Source organism: Pundamilia nyererei, unplaced genomic scaffold (genome assembly GCF_000239375.1).
Source record: "Pundamilia nyererei isolate P.nyererei 1_Seehausen unplaced genomic scaffold, PunNye1.0 scaffold00021, whole genome shotgun sequence".
Lineage (NCBI taxonomy): Eukaryota > Metazoa > Chordata > Actinopteri > Cichliformes > Cichlidae > Pundamilia > Pundamilia nyererei.
Window position 1 is genome coordinate 5,112,707 of NW_005187422.1, and position 19,469 is coordinate 5,132,175.

Below are 19,469 nucleotides of genomic sequence, written 5' to 3' on the forward strand. Positions count from 1 at the left end.
TGTGGTCCTCAGGGGTCAAAAATGTCCCCATCTGGTTCAACTTTGTATAAGGCATAAAGTATCACCCACCTCTCTGTTGCAATTTATATATTCAACTTTATTTGAACTCATTACCTGACATATAAAACATGCCAACATTCATTTCCAAAACATTTAACTTTTCAAAAGTAACTTTTCATAATACAGTAGTCTGAATGTGCCCTCAGTTGCATGCATGGCACACAGTTATGGTGTGAGCTTTACAGATGTACGCATTGCATTTTTGGCAGATTTTTGATGCTTTGCGACTAATCTTGCTGGGGCAGAACTTGCACCTTTTTCTTTTGGGTGATGGGCCAGTAGGGGCAGCTGGGTGAGGAAGTTCTGCTGCAGAGGTAGAGCTGGAGCAGAACTGCTGGTTCTCCCTAACGAATCTGGCAGTTTCTGGTGTGCGGGGAATAACCTGTCAAGTCAAGTCAAACTTTATTATAACAAGTCATAGTACAATTACAAATAGTTCAAATTCTGAGATCACTGTAGAATAAAGAGTAGCAGAAATGCAGCTTAGTGCTAACCTTCCGTCGCTGGATGTAAGGTATCACCAGTTGCTGCCCAAGCTCCTCCATAAAGAGTCTCCTCTTGTTGCACTTCCCCTGATTCCAGGCTGGATTGATCTCTGACCACAAGACAAACGAGTTGTATACAGACACGTCGAGAATGTTGTAGAAAACAACGAGGGGCCAACTGGCTGTCTTTCTTTTGCATGTGTACACACTCGTAGCCTGAAACAAAAGAAACAAACCAAAAACTATTCAGATATGCAAGTTTCTTTTCCTACACCCAAATTCAGTGCATTATCCTTTCCATCTATGATATGACAAATATTATAAATAATAAATGTGCAATACCTTGTCGAGGTTATCGACACCCCCCTTGTTGCGATTGTAATCTTCGATGATTTTTGGCCTTTTGTCATCCCTGGTGCTCAAAACAGCATCCCGATGCAGAGTGCTCATCAGAAGAACATTTTTCTGTTTTCTGGGGTGGTAGGACACCAAAGCATGGGTCTTGGTGAAGGCAAACTTTGATGAGAACTGAGCCCTGTTCATTTTTGATACCAGCGCAGGGGGCAGTTCGGGCTCATTCCTCCGTACTGTTCCCACCATGTACAGCTTTCTTCTCAGTAGTTGCAGGCCAAGGTCATATGATGTGAAGAAGTTGTCACAGGTTATTGTTTTCCCCTGGAGACCTTCTGTCATCTCAAGAACAACTCGCTTGCCCTGATTGTTTTCTGGCTGTGCACCAGCAGGTTTGCCAGTGTATACTTGCATGTTCCATGCATAGCTAGACCTGGCATCACATGCTGCCCATATTTTTATGCCATACTTTCCTGGTTTGCATGAAATGTACTGTTTAAATGGACAGCGACCTCTGAAGGGCACTAGACGCTCATCCACAGTGACATCAGTGCCTGGATTATACATCATTGGCAGAAGAGACACCCACTTGTTCCATACATCCCGAATGGGAGCAAGTTTGTCTCGTGCACGCCGATCTCCTCTTGTGTCTTTATCATCAAAACGAATAATTCTTGAGATTTTATGAAACACCTTCAGTGTCATGGTAGCACGAAAAAATGTCCTACCAGACTCAGCATGCCATAAACTAGCTGTAGGTTCCTTATTGGAGCGGTACACACCAGCGAGAATCAACATACCTACATATGCCTGCAGGTCGACTGGATCCATCTTCCTCCACTTGTTGCCATACACACGACGCCCCTCCTTGTTTGTCATGTTCAGTATCACCTCTTCAATAGACTTGGGCAGAAACAGGGCAAAAGTAGATTTTATGTCATCAATACGAGAAATTGCATATGTGGTTGGACCACAGTGGCTTTTGTCTCTCTCTACTTTCATCATGCGTCGTCTGTCACTGGGAGGAACCGAACACCAGATCAGTTTTTTGTCCTTTGACTGGAAATATTCCTCTGTCTCAGCTGGGTCCTCTTCCACAGATTCTTCCTCATCGGTTGATTCTTTCTCTTCATCAGAAGTGTAGTCTTCCACAGATGATACTTCTTCCATTTCAGGTTCAGATTCTTCCTCATCATATTCATCGTTTTCCATCACTTCATACTCTTCTTCAGTTTCTGCAGCTGGCGATGTGGGGGATTCTTCAGAGAAAGAACTAGCATGTGGTCCATATGCTCGATCTTCATCATTATTTTCCTCCGCGTCTGAAGATGAATCATCCTCATCCTGGTCGTTCTTTTCAACAGCTTGGTTAAAAATTAGCTCACAAGTCTCTTGTGCAGTAAAGAGCTTCTGCCTCTTCATTTTGCTGGTTCTCTCTCCCAGAGTAAAACAAGAAATGCCCCAAAACTTGTGACAAAAGAGCTTTTCCCCGCCTTTTTTGTTTTGTTTTGTTTTATTTTATTGTGTGTGTGTGTGTGTCCCCATACATCAAAGATCAAAGATGTTTTGGAAAGGAGCACGGTGTTTACCCTAATGCACCACTTTATACTGAGGGGTCATTTTTGTCCACGAGGACCACAAGTGTTATAAAATCCAATAAAAACCCTATAGATAAATCAAATTACTTAAAACTTATTGCAATCATGCATAGCATAGCACTGAATAACTTCTGTTATTTGATGAATAACAAACACATTTTGATAGCAAAAGATTTCTTTAGAGGACAAAAATGACGAAAATTTGGACGGCTGAAGCGAATGGCAACAATTAACGTCATGCGGTCTGTCACCTTTAAGAGTTAGGTCTGGTTTGAAAATGAATGATGTGATTTGAACATCTTCTATATGGAAGACTGGCGTATTAGGTTAACCCAAGCAGCGCTGTGCAGAACAGCAAAGTAGAATAGACAAGACAAGGGGTGTTAAGCTGTACGCTGATGCAAACTACGTTGCACACCGTTCAGATTAGCAACCCTAGCCTTGCAGCGTGTGATGGAAAAAAATAACCGTATTCGGGATGTTGCAATGTGACAGTAAATATGACTCGAGAGAAATGTTTTATGTGAATATTTTGTGCCAAAGAAATCATACTAAGATTTCTTTCTACTATTGTCGAATTACAGGGATAGCTAGCTAAAATTAGCACTAGCCGCTAATGCTAACTTTGCTAGCAACCCAGCCAGTTCGCTGGAGTTACCTGTTCCTTGCAGAAAGCTTGACGACAGGAACAAAAATGGTGTCTGCGGTTTCTCAAAGTCTTAAATTTTCCTTGCGATGGAATAATGTCTGTTCGAATAATGAATTACATTACACGAATTCTCATCTAGTACTGCCTTCGGCACTACTCCATTTTGGTCGATTGTGTTGAGGTGGGGGGGTTAATATTTCTTCTGCCGCTTGTTTTTCTTATACTCTTTGGTTTAATGGCGGTTGTCAGACCAGCTCAAGGTACATTAGCGCCACCTACTGAACTGGAGTGTTACTTTGAACTTGACAAAAATAAATAAAAAATTTTTTTTTTTTTAAAAAGCTTCTTTCTAATAAATCTAACCTTCTCATAACCACACCAGTTACCTATAGACCTGCAGCAGTGGCTTTCCAATGAGGTCTTCCAAAGTAAAACGAATCTTCAGCTCCTTGAAAGTTCCTATTATGATAATATACTTTTTCTTTTCTGATCATAGGCCTGACGCTCCAAGTATACATGCTGGAGAGATTTGGGTTGCAGTGCATGCAGAGACCAGTTGGATCCTTGTCTATTAAATACAATGTGTGCTCTACTCTGAAACAGGTATTTATTATTTCTTCCATTCAGATCCTGCCAATTTTTCTGAATATTGGCATATTTCATCAAATACTTAATTGAATATTAGATGTCTTCCTGGGTCATTGATGCTCCAGTGCTCCTGCCATACATTTAGGATCTTACCGTTTATCATCAACTAAAGTCAGTGCTTCCTAAATTCCATTAACATGTAGACTTTGTAACAAGGGGGGAGTCTTACGCTGGATCTTGTTTACACAAATATTCCCAGTGTGTACCGAGCGAAGCCCTGCCCTCGCCTCGGATACTCAGACTACTTGTCTGTTATGCTAATTCTGGCATGCAGACCGCTCATCAGATGCTGCAAATCGGTGCTGAGACGGGTGAGAACCTGGCCTACAGGAGCACTTTCTGCTCTTCAGGACTGTTTTGAGTACACTGACTGGGACGTGTTCAGGGAGGCTGCAACAAATGGCGACCACACCACCTTGGTGGAGTACACATCTGTGACCAGCTACATCAGTAGGTGCATCGATGATGTCAAATGCTGTTCATAGACTTCAGGTCAGCATTCAACACAATCATTCCTCAGCACCTGATTGGAAAATTGAGCCTGCTGGGCCTGAACAGCAGTCCGGATTGGTAACAGCATCTCCAACACCACTACCACACTGAGCACTGGAGCCCCTCAGGGCTGTGTGCTCAGCCCACTGCTCTTCACTCTGCTGACTCATGACTCTGCATAAATGCACAGTTTAATCCACATCATCAAATTTGCACTTCATGTGTTGATTGTCTGTTATGTCATATGTGGCACCATGGTCGAGGAGGACTGTTGTCTCGCTTCACTGTGTACTGTACCACTGCACATGGTTGAAATAAAGCCACTTGACTTGATCATGAATATAACAACTATAATAATTGGACTTCATCTTTGCTAAATAGTATCTGTAAATCTGACTGTTTCCCCAATACATCTACATCCAGTTCCTTCCACACCTACATGAGCAGGAAATAAACACTTACACCCTTACTGTACAACATTTGCAAATTGGAATATATTTCATATGTAACATCTAGTCTGCATTGTTTACCTGGTGTAATAGGTGCTTATAAATTATCTGATCTAACAACTAGATTCTTTTGACTCTTCTATTCAACCCATGGTGAACCTAACATGTCCACCAGGTCTACTGTACACTAATAGATTATCTAGCCTATAAGCTACAGAACAGTCAAGATCTCATTCAGGGCCAGTAACTGTTTTTCACTCACTGGCCAGATGCCCACCAAGAACAACCTGATAAACACTGCAAAAGATTGTTGATCTTATGTTTGGTTTTAATTTGATCTATTTAAGGTCTCCAAGTCAGCTTTCCATCAGATACACTACATGGAAACTGAACAATATGAACTTTCTCAAATGTTTGCCCATATAGTGTTGAGGAGAGTGGTTGATCTCATTTAGAGAATTGCTTGACTCTTTATTACAGACAATATTAATCCCCACTCATATGATGATTGTTACTTTACATTTATTGCTGTCTAGTGCTCCATGGCATGCATACAAAGAATTCCCTATTCCCTGCTCTTCATTTTATTAAATAACAGTGGACCACATATGCCTGTGGTGTATATGATTTAGAATAGTTACTGCTCTGACCTCTGTTGTTTCTCCAAACAGAAAAACAACCACCCAATTGTACAGTCTACCCCTTTGTTTACCCTACTTAGGCATAAAACAGTAATTGTACCTCTATAGAATCCAACTTGGGGAAGATTTTGGGGGGGGGGGGGTGAAGTCAGAGACGCTGGGTCCTCAACTTCTGCAACAAGGCACTCAAATGATACACAGCACCGAAAAGACAAAACAGAGGGAGACTCACAAACAAATATACAAGACCCAGGAGACGCCCACCATCCACGGCATCCAAGGGGGCTGAAGATCCGAGGCCACGCGTCCCGATGACAACCATGCGTCTAACCCAGCTGAGGGAAGAGGGAGGGCCCGGAGGGAGACCTCTGCCTTTTATATGGAATCGGGGGCATCGCAAAGGGGAGAACAGTGATGACGATTCTAACAGTATAACTGTCAGTTTTTTGCTTTTTAACAAAAATTGTTAACTTTCAAGATTTGGTTTGGTCCAGGTTACCCACTCCTGGCTGATACTGAGTGCGAGAGACTGTAGAATGGCTCAGTTAAAAGTCTGACTATCCAAAAAAACAAAAACAAAACAAACAAACAAACAAACCAAAAAACCCCACAGGTGGCAATTAGACTCATAGCAAAGTCCACATGAAAAACTGCTCGACTTTCCTAGTATTAGTTAGCTTACTTCGTTTCTAGCAGAAGACAACATGTTTGAGTTATTTTAGCCAACATGTAATCAGGCAGGCCCTTTCTTTCTACACAATACTAATATTGTAATAATAGTGATAATCCATTATCATTATAACCCACATAAAGGCTGTTTTGGACAAGTGTGTATTGCTCTGCATATATTTTGCCTGTGACTGCTGCAGGTGACAGAGCTTTCAGTAAGCTAAACCCATCACTTGACTGGAGGCCTCCACAATGATGCTCCCACCTCCTTTCACGTTCTTGACTTGGTTAGACGCTGTGAAATTGCTTAACTATGGAAATAATTCTGTCATCATACATTTGAGGTCATCTGTTGCATCCCAGGCCTCTTGGTGTTGCTGAGCTATTCAGTGCATTTGTTCTTTATAAGAATATACTAGACCCACATCACCCCTACTTGTGGCCCATATATCGATGTGAAAAATATACTGCAATTTGGCCCTTGAAGTTATTTGGCCCTCTTTGTTGCAGGGCTATGTTAGCTGGTAGCACAGCTGTTTTTAAGTCCTAACATGCCCGAGAGCGTTCATAGTGGTAGGTTTTTGAAATCAAGGAAAAAAGACAGCTTTCAGAATACTTTATTTCATTTGTGAGAATGTTCACCTTCTCTTATTAAACAGGTTAAATCACTACAGCTGCATCTTTAATCAGTATGTACAAAGATATTAACACACAAAATAAGAAACATCCTAAACCTGCTCCTTGCAGAGCCTGCTCTACATTGCCAAATTTATACAGCCTGGATTCCCCCCAATGGTTCTTTGTTCATCACTGAGCTCTCAGCTCAAGATGAACAGACTCCATGTGTTTGTAAAAGTCATTATTACCTGTGTTATGTAGTGTTGTAACAAATGGCCCACATTCTGACACACTGACCCTGGTAATTACACACTTCGGGCTCAAACTGATAAATCTTCATTTGAGTGGAGGGTGGGTAGAAAAAGTCTTTTCTACTGTCACCTTTTTTTGGGACTGGGTACTAGCATACTTCAGTAGTAGATACTCTAATTTACAACTTGTAGTACTTTGTGTATTAAAACATTAAACAACATCAGATTTGAGAAAACAAAAATCAAGTGCACTTTATAAAATACGCATGTAGACTACTCAAACTGTTATATCGTTTCTATAGTTGTGTCAAAATCTGTTTCCCCATTGATTTCCAATCCTACAATCACCTGAAACTAAACAAATTCCCACATAAAGAGCTGCTGTAAATATTAAAGGAGAAAGAGAGTTCAACACAAAAACCAGCATCAAAAAATATGTCCAACCATACCCAGCCCGGCTACGCTACAAGCAACATCTACTGAGCCTGGAGTAGTTTGATCACGTTGATCAAATGCCACACACAACTGCAGGACCATAAATTCTACATAGAAAGATAGATGCAGTCACTGGGCCATGGTGACTGCCTTTAAGTGCAAACCATTGATGCCAATACAAATGCAAACTGTATATAAAAGATGGACGTAGCCACTGGGGCTGCAAAATGAAGCCAATGGCACATGTCTCTTAAACCTATATTTTTTCTAATGGCCAGCAGGAGTTGACTGCTCTGGGTGCAAAAACACATCCAGTCGTATAAGAGTCTGAGAAAACACTTTCCTGGTGATGCCGTGGGCTCGTTTCAGGTCCAATTGAATAAAAAAAGTTGAAGTTCATGAATCATTAGCCGATGAGCATATAGTGCTCCTAAGTGCACCAATCAAATCCAGCCCCTTGGTAAAAAAAGAAAGAAAGAAAGAAAGAAAAGAAAAAGAAAAAGAAAAAGAAAAAGAAAAAGAAAGCTCAACTTGAGCTTTACAAAGCCAGAGGTGACGACATCTTTTATATACAGGATATGGCTACAAACCATCCTGTCTACAGACTCCCTTTCAAAAAACATCAACTATTATTTGGTTGTCATGTATCGCTGAGTACAGAATACAGTTTCCAACGCCAGCAATGATGTTTGAACCTTCTTTGTATCAGTTCTTTTTTAGTTTGCTTTGTTAATCAAGCAGTTAGATGTTTCCAGCTAGTAGCTAGGCATCCAGCCTTTTTTGAAATCCACAAACAGCCACTTCCAGCTTCAAAGAGGCAACAACCTTATGACAAACTCAAGGCCTCAGGTTGTCAGTCTACCATCATCCATCTTTTATAAGGTCTATGTGGAACACACGAAACACTGTCCAGTTAAAGAACTGCACACAAAAAACATACCAGGAGTGTGATCTACACAATGTCCAAGGTCTAAAAAGGAATGTTAAAATGTACAAAATATAAAAACTATAAAAACTGTGGTTCACACGACACTGCACTTTAACAGTTTGAAGGCTTGTCTTTTAAACAGAGGGACTTTTTGCTTTCCTATTGACTTTCCAGTGACTTGTACACTAGAGACACATCCACACAAATATGAATAAAACCAAGAAACAAAAATGGGGTGAGGTTTAATGTGAGGTTTAAGTACCTTCAAAAAGAACACTTTCTGCTTCCAATCTCTCACATGGGTAAAGAATTAACAAACAAGTGTGTGTGTGTGTGTGTGTGTGTGTGTGTGTGTGTGTGTGTGTGTGTGTGTGTGTGTGTTTACAGCAGTCCAGTGGGTGTGTGCGGTGCTGCAGTACTGGTAGATGGACCTGCCTGAAAGGTATACATGAGTGTTTTTGCTGCTGGGGCTGATAACCATATATCAGCTTGTGTTCCTACAGTACGGTATAGTTGGATTGCTAAGGGGGGAAAAAAATTGGGTCATTGCTTTTTTTAACCTTCCAGCAAAGTATTTGTCACACTAGTTAGCAACCAAGTGTGAATCTGCAGCACCTCGGCTGTGCTGCTGCTCTGCTTAAAAAAATCGTATTACAAATCACACAACATTTACATCAATACAGACAAATGTGTAACAGGCCAAGTTAACTAAGCAGTAAATAGGCAGCTTCTACCAATGAAAATAAGAGCAGTTGATGAAAGACGGCAGGCTGAGGTAGAGCGTGGCAGCGACTTTAAAATGTTGCTTTGAGCAGTGACTACAAGTTCTAAAATGTGAAAAACATAACCTTAAAATTCAGGTCTCTCTTTTCAAAATACTCTTCACTCTTAGATCCAAAATATAAGAACCAGTTACTTCACCACTTTGTACTAGAAACATAAAACGTGGCAGTACACGATGCAGTTTAACAGCCACGAGAATATGGACAACCACATGCACGCACACTCACACATCTATATATAAAGCACCAGACACACACCAAGAAATAACCACACAGCAGCAAAGTACACAAGGCATAAGAGGTACCGCTTCATCAAACGGACTCCACAGTGATGGAAGATTCCTACTTTCAGTCTGCAGACCCGGCTGTCCACCAGCTACCTTTTGACTCCAGCACATATACTGTAGAGATAAAACACACACTGCTACCATCTCTTTTTCATGAAGTGAGCAGAGCGACAGCGGGTCAGACTGACCTTTTTTTTTTCCTCTTAAGCATCCACTGAGCTTTTCACTGTCCTGCACTACAGGAAGCTCACAGTGTCCGCACTGTAAAGCTCTGTCAGCAGTCACCAAAACACGAAGGCTGCTGAGATGTGAGCTCTAATTTAAACGACAAAAAACATCCTCCTCAAGAGTCCATCTTCCCCTCTGTCCGTTAAAGTTAACTGCCAGCATGCCCGAGCTGTTTCCTGTAACAGTGGCAGGTGTTACTGCAGTACAGCTGACACATTTCGCCTCCATCATAAGTCAGTGACTTTGTTCTCCACAGCAGCAGCAATCTGCTGCAGTCTATAGCCGAGTTGCATCTTCTGGGCTGTGGTGTCCTCCTCCAGCGCCGTGATGATCTGATGGCAAAATAATGAAGAGGAAGAAAGACTGAGAATATAGAAATGACAAACATTAGCTGTTTCTCAGTAAAGATATTCTGTCATATCCACACGTTTTGGGGCAGTAACTCTGCCTGTGCGCACCACCGCAGTGAATTTGAACTCAAACAAACAAGATGTGACTGAAGTTTAGACGTTAGTTTTAATTCAGGGAGTTTAGCAAAGACAATTTGTTTGAGTACATTTTCATAGGCTCTAAAGTAACATTGACAAATTTTCTCATCTATGAGAGAGACTGCAAACACTTCAGGAATGGCCAAATCAACAATTTGGTCCATGGTTAAAAAGGAAGGCTCTGGGCAGCTTAGCACAACCAAAACACCTGGTAGACCCGACTAGATCCCCTAAAAAGCAGGTTCTTCAGATGAAGGCCAAAAAGAATCAGAAGTGGATGTTCTAATTCAATTCAATCTTTTAAATTTTATTTATGCAGCGCCAAATCACAACAACGGTCGTCTCAAGGCACTTTATATTTTAAGGTAGACCCTACAATAATACATACAAAGAAAAGCCCAACAATCATATGACTCCCTATGAGCAAGCACTTTGGCGACAGCGGGAAGGAAAAACTCCCTTTGAGCCAAAAGCTCAGACTCCTCCCCGTTTCTAACACTTTCCTCACATTGCTTTTGTCCCCTGGCTGTTAACAGCAGTTTGGAGTAAGGCATAGTTGCTGCTGTTAATTAGCCTCAACCTTCTACACTCAGCCACTTTATTGGGTGCACCTTGTTAACACTAGGCCCTCTTCGCCCTGAGAACTGCTTTCATTGTTCCCAGCACAGATCCACCACGGTGCAGGAAACCTTTCTCAGACATTTGGCTGGACTTGTTGTCAGAGCCATCTTGTCTCTCATTCCACTACATCCCAAAGATGCTCTATTGGACTGAGGTCTGCTAACTGAGGTGAGTACACTGAGCTCACGGCCATATTCAAGAAACCAGTTTAAATGATGTGAGCTTTGGATTATGGTGCATTATCTTGCTGGAAACATCAGACATCAGAAGATAGGTCACAAACAGGTGGACATGGTAGATTTTGTCATTTTGCACCACCATTGCAAGCATGAACACTGAAAGACATTAACCGCCGACCACCAAACGGTGACCCTAACTTGTTGGAAGTTGCAGCAGAAATCAATACACATCACACCAGTGTTTTTTGTCATTGTCCAATTTTGTTGAGCTCGTTTCCTGTTCTTAGCTGACAGGACTGGCACCATGTGTGTTGGTTCAGTATCCAACATGTTCTGTAATAAAGCAATGCTCTGCTGCTGTCTGAGCTGCTGTTTCCTTCCGGTCAGTTCAAAGCTAAGGTGATCAAAGCAGGGTATGATCCCCTCAAGAACTGTCGCTCACTGGGTAATTTCTTCTTTCAAACCATTATCTGTAAACACCCCCCCAAAAAAAAAATGGTTGTGTGGAAAGATCACAGCAGATCAACAATTTCCAAAATACTCTGGCACCAACCACCAGCAACCGTGCCACATCTAAAGTTACTTGAGTCACCTTTGAAATTCAGCAGCTTGCCCAGGCCCACATGTCTAAACACAGTGTCAGCCATGTGATTGGCTGGTTAGATAGGAACCTTGATGCGTTCACATCCCACAAAAAAGAAGCTGCTGAAACTAAGCAAGGGAAGGATTATTGCTTGGATGAAACGGAGCTCTGGAGTGAATCAGAGGCTCTTTTGTAATGAACATAACTGATTACTTCAGAAAAAGAACCGAATTTTATCAATGAAAAAATACTTTTCAGAATTTTATGAAAATTATCTTAATGAATTAAATTGTATTAAATGTGTTTTGCATTGTTAGACAGTCTCCACATTGTTGCATCATGGTGTACTGTTCCACCTCTAGTGGCTGGAAAGAGTAGAAACACACCTGGTCGTAGTATTTATTGATGTACTTGTAGAGCTCGTGCAGTGCCACCAGGTAGTTCAGTTCTCCCGAATAGTTCTGAAACACAAGGCATTGAAGTGAACGGCCACACTGTGTGTGTGTGTGTGTGTGTGTGTGTGTGTGTGTGTGTGTGTGTGTGTGTGTGTTCTGAGCTGTGGCTGCACTCACCCTGGACAGTTCAGCTAGAGCAGAGTTCATCTCCTGGTCACTGGCTGAGATGGTCTGCCTGATGTCAGCATAGTACCTGCAATAACCATCACTGTAATCAACCTCAAGTGTACGACTGATAAAATACGTTTATTTCACAAACACCTGTTCAGTGTTGTCTGAGCAGCTTAAGCAATCCAACCTTTCCACCATCTGTTTGTAGCGGGGGATATCTCTGGCATACAGCAACTTGTTGATGGGCGAATCCTGTTCAAAAAGAAGAAGAACGACATTCAAAGACACAAGAGTAACAGGACGCTGCTGGAAAACTCGCGTTTGCAAACATACTAACCCGGCCCAGCTTGTGCTCTGCAATCGTGCACGAGTCCATGAAGGTCTGGGCGATCACAGAGAGCACGGCATCCACGTGGTCAGATGCCTGGATGTCGAAGATAAACTGGGGATTCTTCACAATATTGATCCAGAAACGCAGAGGGAGACTGGAGAAACAGTACCGACAGTATTAGACATGACAGAGTCCCACTATCATCTGCCAGCAGCGGTCTCCATCAGACTATCGTCTACCTGTTGGTCTTCCAAATATGGATGGTCTCTGAGTCAGAGATGCCATGTTGTGCTGCCTGCTCATCCAACAGGTCGAAGAAGTACTTGACGGCGAGCGGGACAGGACGGCTCGTGCTCAGGATCACCGTGAAAAGATCGTCCACAAACTTCTGCAGCGTCCCCTGACAAACACAGTAAAGTTCACATTAGAGCATAAGAAAGTGAAAGTGTCAGCACTCTGCTCTTGTCTAGCTAAAAGAATATATGTGTGTGTCTGTTTAACTTTGTAGCGTTGTAGCTTACAAATGAGGAGAACAGCTGTGTGTAGTTTAAAAAACAGATTGATTTTTAGAAAGTACTCCTGTACTCCTCATCTCCTTCCTACAGTCTCTACTCAATGGGACTAGACCCAGATGTGTGTGTTGTACCTTCATGGACAGCAGGCGGGTCAGGTAGATCTCAGGGATAGCCTTGGCCCTCTCTCTCTCCCTCAGGCTGCCTCTGCGGTGTTTGGGCAACTCGGGCTCCTCACTGGCTTTTACCAGATGCCACAGCCTCACTCCACCTTCATCTGCATCCTCCAGCATTGGCGTCTCTGCACACACACAGGTTTGATGCTTGCCTGTGACTCGCTCTCTGGTTTTGCTACTTTTGATTTCCTCCATCTGTCACTTCATGTTCCACATAAACACTCACACAATTTGAAGAACTGAGTAGGGAAATGATCGAATCGTTTTTACTGTCAGTGCGACAGTCAAATAACGTCTAATGAAAGATGAACTGGCTGACAAGTTGATTTATCTTTTATTTGAACAAACTCACTCTCTCCTGCTATGTAGTCGTGGTTGTCATGGTGAATGTGTTTGGTATGACGAGGGACCAGTGCCACCGTTGCGCCATCTGGGACCTATGGAGGAACACAAACAGCCTTTGGTGTCGGCCGTGTCCTATCCCAGGCTATGAAACAGTGTAGTTTGCTTTGTAAAGCATTCAGTGATAACTCTGACCTTGTAATGCTGAAGCGTGTTAAGGCGTTTCCAGCTACCCTGAACCACAGATGTCAAGTCCTCGTCTGACAGGATGAGATGACCGGCAACGCCCGACCTCCACTCTGCATGACAGAAGGCAGACGCACATCAGCACAGTGATTGTGGGACATGCTCATCTTAGCAAACTCGAGCGACTTAACGATGTTCACAAATCCATTCAGGTGCTCCCATCATCAGCTCAGGCTGATGTTATCATGCAGGTACTGACAGTGCTGTAAAATTTAAATTTACCACGTTTTTCTCTCATCTTTGAGGAAAGTGTTGACAGACTGAGCAGTCAGTGAGCTTGGTTTGGATTTGTTTTTGTCACGCTGTAGGGGGCGCTACAGGGCAACAAATATGAAAAGAAGGAACGCTAATTCATGAGCGCCAAATCACAACAGTCGCCTAAAAGCACTTTATATTGTAAGACCCTATAATAATACATGCAGAGAAAAACCCAACAATCACATGGTAGTCAAGGTCCCACCGATGTTTTCCACATCTGTCCTGCTCTCATGCCCCTAAACCCCAGTCTCTGAGAGCCTAGTCCACAGAAGCAAGAGATATTTATCCTTGTAACACTTTTCACGTACATAAGTCAAAAAGTGCAAAGTTATTAAAACATGGTTAAGATGATAGTAGGAATCAAACGACAGGCGTTCAATAAATTAAACATACCTGTCACAACCCTGAGAGGTGTCAGGCACCACAGCCAAAGCTCAGGCCCCTGAAGCCATCACACAAGTTTACTTGTGAGACACATTTGTGAATGACCTCCCGATTCAGTTATTTCCTTTGTTGCGATGAACTCGTCCTTACAGCTCTGTGACTTCAGTTGGCTCGATGAAGCTGCACACCTGACTTCCCACGTCTGCTCCCAGTTTATGACTCCATATTTCTGCTGGTGTTTTAATGCAAATGAAGCCCTCTCTTTATAGCAGTCAGTGAAACGTCCTGCCTTTCCCCATTTTGTTTTATTGCTTTTCTGGTTGATTATACTGAACTTTCTACTTATCCTGTGAAACGAAGCTCTCTCCTCTTCACTCATTTTACGTCGCTCAGCTAATTTGTTTGGTTATATTTTATCGAGCTGCTCCTTTATTTTATAAAAGGTCCTGTTTACTCTTTTAGATTTCCCAACTTATGGGTAAACTAAAAGAGAGATCATAAAGAGACATAAGTACCAGATTCCTCGAGGCTGACACGAGGTGCATCAGTTTTCAGAGTCTGGTGTGTCACGCAGTGTGTGGTTCTCACCCAAGTCCAGCGACTCGGCGTGCGGCCGGTGTGAGAAGGATGTGCCTTTGTACACCTGATCCAGTAGCTTCTCTTTCACCTGGGTAATGGTGTCGCAGTCCAGTACTTTGGAGGGCACAGGCTGGGTCTCATTGACCCCTCCACCCTGCACCAACACATTCAGTGTCTGCAGGGAAAAGAAGAGTGAAAGGAGGGGAAGACAATTAAAGAAAAATACAACCTCCTTGGGAATTTTTCATTAGAGCCAAAATGGTTATTTATTTCAGTCTAGACTCCCCTCACCAGGGTTTTGTACTCTACGTCCTCTCGCAGCAGGCGGTTGTCGTTCAGGGTGTACTTTGCTTTGCCAGTAACAGCATCCACCGGTCCTTTATCTACCTGGTGCTTTATGGCCCTGAACAGCATGTACAGAGGCTCCCCCGCTGAGTCCTACACACACACACACAAATAATTAACACACTGCAATGCACCAATTCTTACACAGTGCTTCTCTACACACTTCATGTGTTAAAGAAATGTTCTGCTAAGTCAAACCTTGAGGAAAACCTGACCTTCATATTTTCAGATTGGTGGAGCAGGTCTCCTGTGAATCAGGAGGTTGGTGGTTGTAGAAAGCACGTAGGTGCAGAAATAAGTGCTTCTATGTATGAGTGTAAACAGATGAGGCATAAAGGAGTAGAAAAACGCTATATAAGAATCAGTGCATGTACTAGAAATGTTTCCACTGTACTGGAGTGACTGGAAGGACTTTCATTCCCCTCTGTGTTTTGACATGTCAGTACTGGAAACTGCTATTTAAAAGTTACTGCTGTGTGCAGCAGCGTGGGTAATTTTTCTATTTACATGTTATACGATATGTAGTTGAGTCATTGGTGCAAATGTCAGCTTTATGCACTGAAATCCTTAACGCAGCAACATGCTCTGAGGGCTCTCTGAATAAACACAAGCACAAATATGTACTTTTCTATGAATGGTGTGATCACAAAACAATAAATTAAGCATGTTTTGTTTTTTGCTGTGGGAAATTAAAGCGTTTGCGCACTGACTTTAATGAACAAAAAGGACACAGGTCACAGCTTTAGTGGCTGCTTTTTGGAGCTTGGTCCTAATTTCAAAGTCATTATATTCCACTTTAAAATGCCCCCAAGTAAAATCTCAAAGTCTTAAAATGTTTTATATCCCAATATTTTTTAAAAAGACTTATCCCTACTACTGTGCATCACTGCTTTTATGTTGACTCACCCTGAGGAAAGCATAGAGGCAGATAGACATCCAGTTGGTCAGCAGCTTCTCCACCACCGTCTCTGTTCTGCAGAGAATCACACACACGTGCAGCAGCATTGCAGCTTCTGAACATGCCAAAGACTGAATCTATGAGCAGCAGCTTACCTTCGTAACATCAGTTTGGGGTTCTTGGCCACATACTGCTCCACCAGATCATTCAAGAGCGTCTTAAGGATGTCTGTGAAATACTCCAGCTTGCCATGAAGCGCCACCGTCAGCAGCGAAGCCACGTAGGCTCGGTCTCTGGGGGAGAAGGTCCGCTGGCTCTCCAGAGTATGGATGAACTGAGAGGAAAAGAGGAGATGAATCCTCGCTCTGCAAAGCTTCATTTTAGCTGTGATTGTGATAGCGACTACCTTGGTGAGGAACAGCTTGCTGTTGAGCAGGTTGGAAAGCTGCACCAGGCCCTGCTCCACCGTCTGCCGCCGACACTCCTGAACATCCAGGTCTCGTCTCAGAGGAGACTCTCGGTGGCCGGGGAAGAAAATGCGCTCGGCATACATACGGTAGTCCAGGAAGGGGATGCCTGAGCCGACCAGGTCACTGGACATATCCATCATCTCCGTCATCAAGTCTGGATCAAAGTGATTAAGAACACAAAGGTCAGAGGCTGCTGCTACAGGCCAGTGCCAGGAGGCACGAGCTTGGAAATAGCAGCTGGCAGAATACAATCATCTGGGGGTTCTCTGCACTCATCCTATCGCAACTATAAGGGTGAAGAAAACTGATGAAACATGGGGAAAAGGCCCTCCTATCTCCCGTCTTCATCCATATAGCCGCCGCTCTCTTTTTTCCTCATAATGCTGTACCTGTGAACTCTTTCTTGCAGCGGTCCCTCACACTGGTCTCCAGGTTCTCCAGTTGGATCTGGACCTTCTTATAGTCCCTAAGAGCCTGCTTACTCTTCCTCCTAACAGACGGGAAGAAGGTTTTACATACGATTAGTGGAAATCCAGTCAAACTGTGCAAGAAATTGATTCTGTGGACAGGTGTGTTTCAAATTCAGATTAGCAGTATCTGTCATTCATTCAGTTCATTTTATCGGCTATGTGCTGCAGAATTCTGGCTCAGTTGTAGGGGATTAAATAATTATTTCACTCAGTGACATATAAATCAATTTATAACTTCCATGTAACGTATCTGGGTATTCTGGGTTTATTTGATAGGACGGAGGAAAGTGGGGAGAGAGAAAGAGCAGGTCCACGGTCAGACTCAAACCTGGGCGTGTGAACTGAGCCTTGAGACATGATTGCATGTCCAAGTGGGTGACCTAAACTGGGACCCAGTACTGCTCATTTCTTGATGTGTGAGCAAACATTAATTCAGCAGGTAGAGAACCACTGTAGCACTCATCTGCACACTAAACACACAAAAACACAGACTCTCAGTCCACCCACTGACCTGTAAATAAGCACAATTATGAGCACAATGAGGACCACTATGGAGGCTCCAACTCCAACTCCAATCTGAGCCTCTAGTGGGAAGGTGGACAGGCTCAGGTTGTCGTACTGAACCTTGCCGAGATAAAAGTTCAGGTTGCCCATCTGGACCTGAAATACATGTTAAATAAAAAAGTGAGGTGCTTTCAAACTTGAGTGGCCCATCAGGCGCTCACACGGTGGTGACACTCTCATTTTCTCACAGTGAATTCGGGGAGATTGTCAGAGCCCTCTCGCTTCTTGCCGTTTGGTCCTGGTGCAGGCTGCTGTGGTGGTGGCTCACAGTACAGATGGTTGCTGGTCAGGGTTTTCACAGCACATACACCTTCTCCAATCAACACCACCACCTCCTCTTTCGTGATGGCTAGGTCCAGGTGTTCCCCCTGAGAACAGGCAATAAGACATAAGAGATATATGTTATGTCTGCTTATTTTGTCAGCACATAAATAAAACTGAAACATCGCTGCCTCTCCTCTCACCTCCAGCTGGATGAAGCTGCCTGGGTTATAGCGATATGCCTTAAGAGGGTCCTGTTGGTTCAGGGGTTGCAGGGTGGGGTTACGCTCATAGCTGAATGGCTCAGAGTTCAAACTGCTGAAGTCAAAGCGCAGATTGTCTAGCAAGAACTCCACTGTGACCCGTGACCACCAGATGGTGGAGTCCACCATCGGAGAGCGGCACAGGATGAGGGAGGAGGAGTTTACCTCACAGCGCTCAACGAACTGATGAGAAAGGCAGATTTGGGTCATTTGGGTTAAAAGGTGTGAGCGATCACTCGAATGAACTGCTCTGTGCTGAGCAGCACACACCGACCTGTTTGACGGAGCAGAATTGGTCTCCGGGACAGACGGGGTCAGGAACCATCCTAACCGACCTTCCCAGGGTTTTCTTCCATTGCTCTCCTTTGCTCCTCTTCCTCCGCCGCTTCCTCTTCTTGTTTTGGCCGACCGACTGGAAGCGGGAGAGAGTCACCACCATTCGGGGCTCCTGCACCACATCCAGGTTGGATCCAGACAGCTTGATCAGTCGACCGCCACTGTAACAATCCAATCAACCAGAGCAGGTTAAAACGTTGTGATGCATGCTCAATCGCCCAAGTAAGGAAATCCCAAAAAGGTGATTCTGTTTATCTGGACGCAGCAAATTGTCATGTTGATCAATGGTCAAGGAACTGACCTCACAGCTCATTGTTCATTCAGTGCTGCTAGTTTCAGTCATTGTGCAAAAGTACTGTTTATAAGGTTGCAGTGTAGTCACAGTTACAACCCGCAGCCAGCTGAGACTGGATGAAAACGCTGCGTCCAAGTGAACAGAATCAAGTTTTTAGAGCTTCAGAGGTATGAATACGTTTTGAAGGCTGAATGTGTGAGGGCTTTCAGACTTACTGCAGGAAGCTCCTGGCTGGTTCGGCACGGGTGATGTTGGGGTTGTTGGTGTAGTGGTAGGCGGGGCTGCTGAGGTGACGCTGGATGCTGCCGTAATGCAGGGTGACCTGGTGGTCTCCTGTTTTATTACTGCTCCCCGTCACACACTGAACACTGTCACTCTGCACCTCTGACACACTGAGGGGGGAACAAAGAAATGATGAGATCCTAAGGTGACACGAGGAGGTCAAAGGTCAGTCTGACCGTACAACCTTAAATGAAGAAAAACAGTGGCACCGACTTTGCATTAACCACAAACAGGCCATTATACGTGTGTGTCTTACATGTTACAGGGGACGTCCCCGACAGTGATGGTAAGGTCAGCGGGGCGACCCGTTAGAAGGTTTTGGCCAGTGATGTTCAGGGATGTTCCCCCCGCCTTGGGGCCTCTTTCAGGTGACACTCCTCTCACAACTGGGTTCTAAGAAGAAGGAGAGCGCAGCTGTATTTCACAGTGTAACACAGCTGTTTGCTTCT

The 19,469-nt window shown here is 43.6% G+C and overlaps 2 protein-coding genes across 7 annotated transcripts in view; both read right to left on the reverse strand.

Annotated features, from left to right (window-relative positions):
- LOC102213343 (probable peptidyl-tRNA hydrolase 2) overlaps positions 1 to 3,372 on the reverse strand; it is an 8,077-nt gene extending 4,705 nt beyond the window's left edge. For 2 of the 4 annotated variants that reach the window (XM_005726734.1, XM_013909209.1), the window contains exons 1-3: positions 888 to 3,143; positions 555 to 761; positions 315 to 442 (exon numbers count right to left, since the gene is read on the reverse strand). In XM_005726734.1, coding sequence (XP_005726791.1) covers positions 315 to 442; positions 555 to 761; positions 888 to 2,318 — 1,766 coding nt within the window. In that variant the 5' untranslated portion in view covers positions 2,319 to 3,143. The other 2 variants (XM_005726735.1, XM_005726736.1) reach the window with 2 other exon arrangements.
- A 3,271-nt stretch (positions 3,373 to 6,643) lies between these two features.
- The window catches only part of plxnb1b (plexin b1b), an 88,215-nt gene continuing 75,389 nt past the window's right edge, over positions 6,644 to 19,469 (reverse strand). For all 3 annotated transcript variants that reach the window (XM_005726739.1, XM_005726737.1, XM_005726738.1), the window contains 21 exons: positions 19,277 to 19,413; positions 18,954 to 19,130; positions 18,382 to 18,604; positions 18,048 to 18,290; positions 17,772 to 17,951; positions 17,531 to 17,679; positions 16,939 to 17,039; positions 16,486 to 16,703; positions 16,235 to 16,413; positions 16,088 to 16,154; positions 15,128 to 15,274; positions 14,846 to 15,011; positions 13,565 to 13,668; positions 13,380 to 13,464; positions 12,986 to 13,152; positions 12,579 to 12,739; positions 12,346 to 12,493; positions 12,196 to 12,260; positions 12,015 to 12,090; positions 11,829 to 11,903; positions 6,644 to 9,903 (listed from right to left, as the gene is read on the reverse strand). In XM_005726739.1, coding sequence (XP_005726796.1) covers positions 9,799 to 9,903; positions 11,829 to 11,903; positions 12,015 to 12,090; positions 12,196 to 12,260; positions 12,346 to 12,493; positions 12,579 to 12,739; positions 12,986 to 13,152; positions 13,380 to 13,464; positions 13,565 to 13,668; positions 14,846 to 15,011; positions 15,128 to 15,274; positions 16,088 to 16,154; positions 16,235 to 16,413; positions 16,486 to 16,703; positions 16,939 to 17,039; positions 17,531 to 17,679; positions 17,772 to 17,951; positions 18,048 to 18,290; positions 18,382 to 18,604; positions 18,954 to 19,130; positions 19,277 to 19,413 — 2,973 coding nt within the window. In that variant the 3' untranslated portion in view covers positions 6,644 to 9,798. The remainder of the gene's footprint in view (positions 9,904 to 11,828; positions 11,904 to 12,014; positions 12,091 to 12,195; positions 12,261 to 12,345; positions 12,494 to 12,578; positions 12,740 to 12,985; positions 13,153 to 13,379; positions 13,465 to 13,564; positions 13,669 to 14,845; positions 15,012 to 15,127; positions 15,275 to 16,087; positions 16,155 to 16,234; positions 16,414 to 16,485; positions 16,704 to 16,938; positions 17,040 to 17,530; positions 17,680 to 17,771; positions 17,952 to 18,047; positions 18,291 to 18,381; positions 18,605 to 18,953; positions 19,131 to 19,276; positions 19,414 to 19,469) is intronic.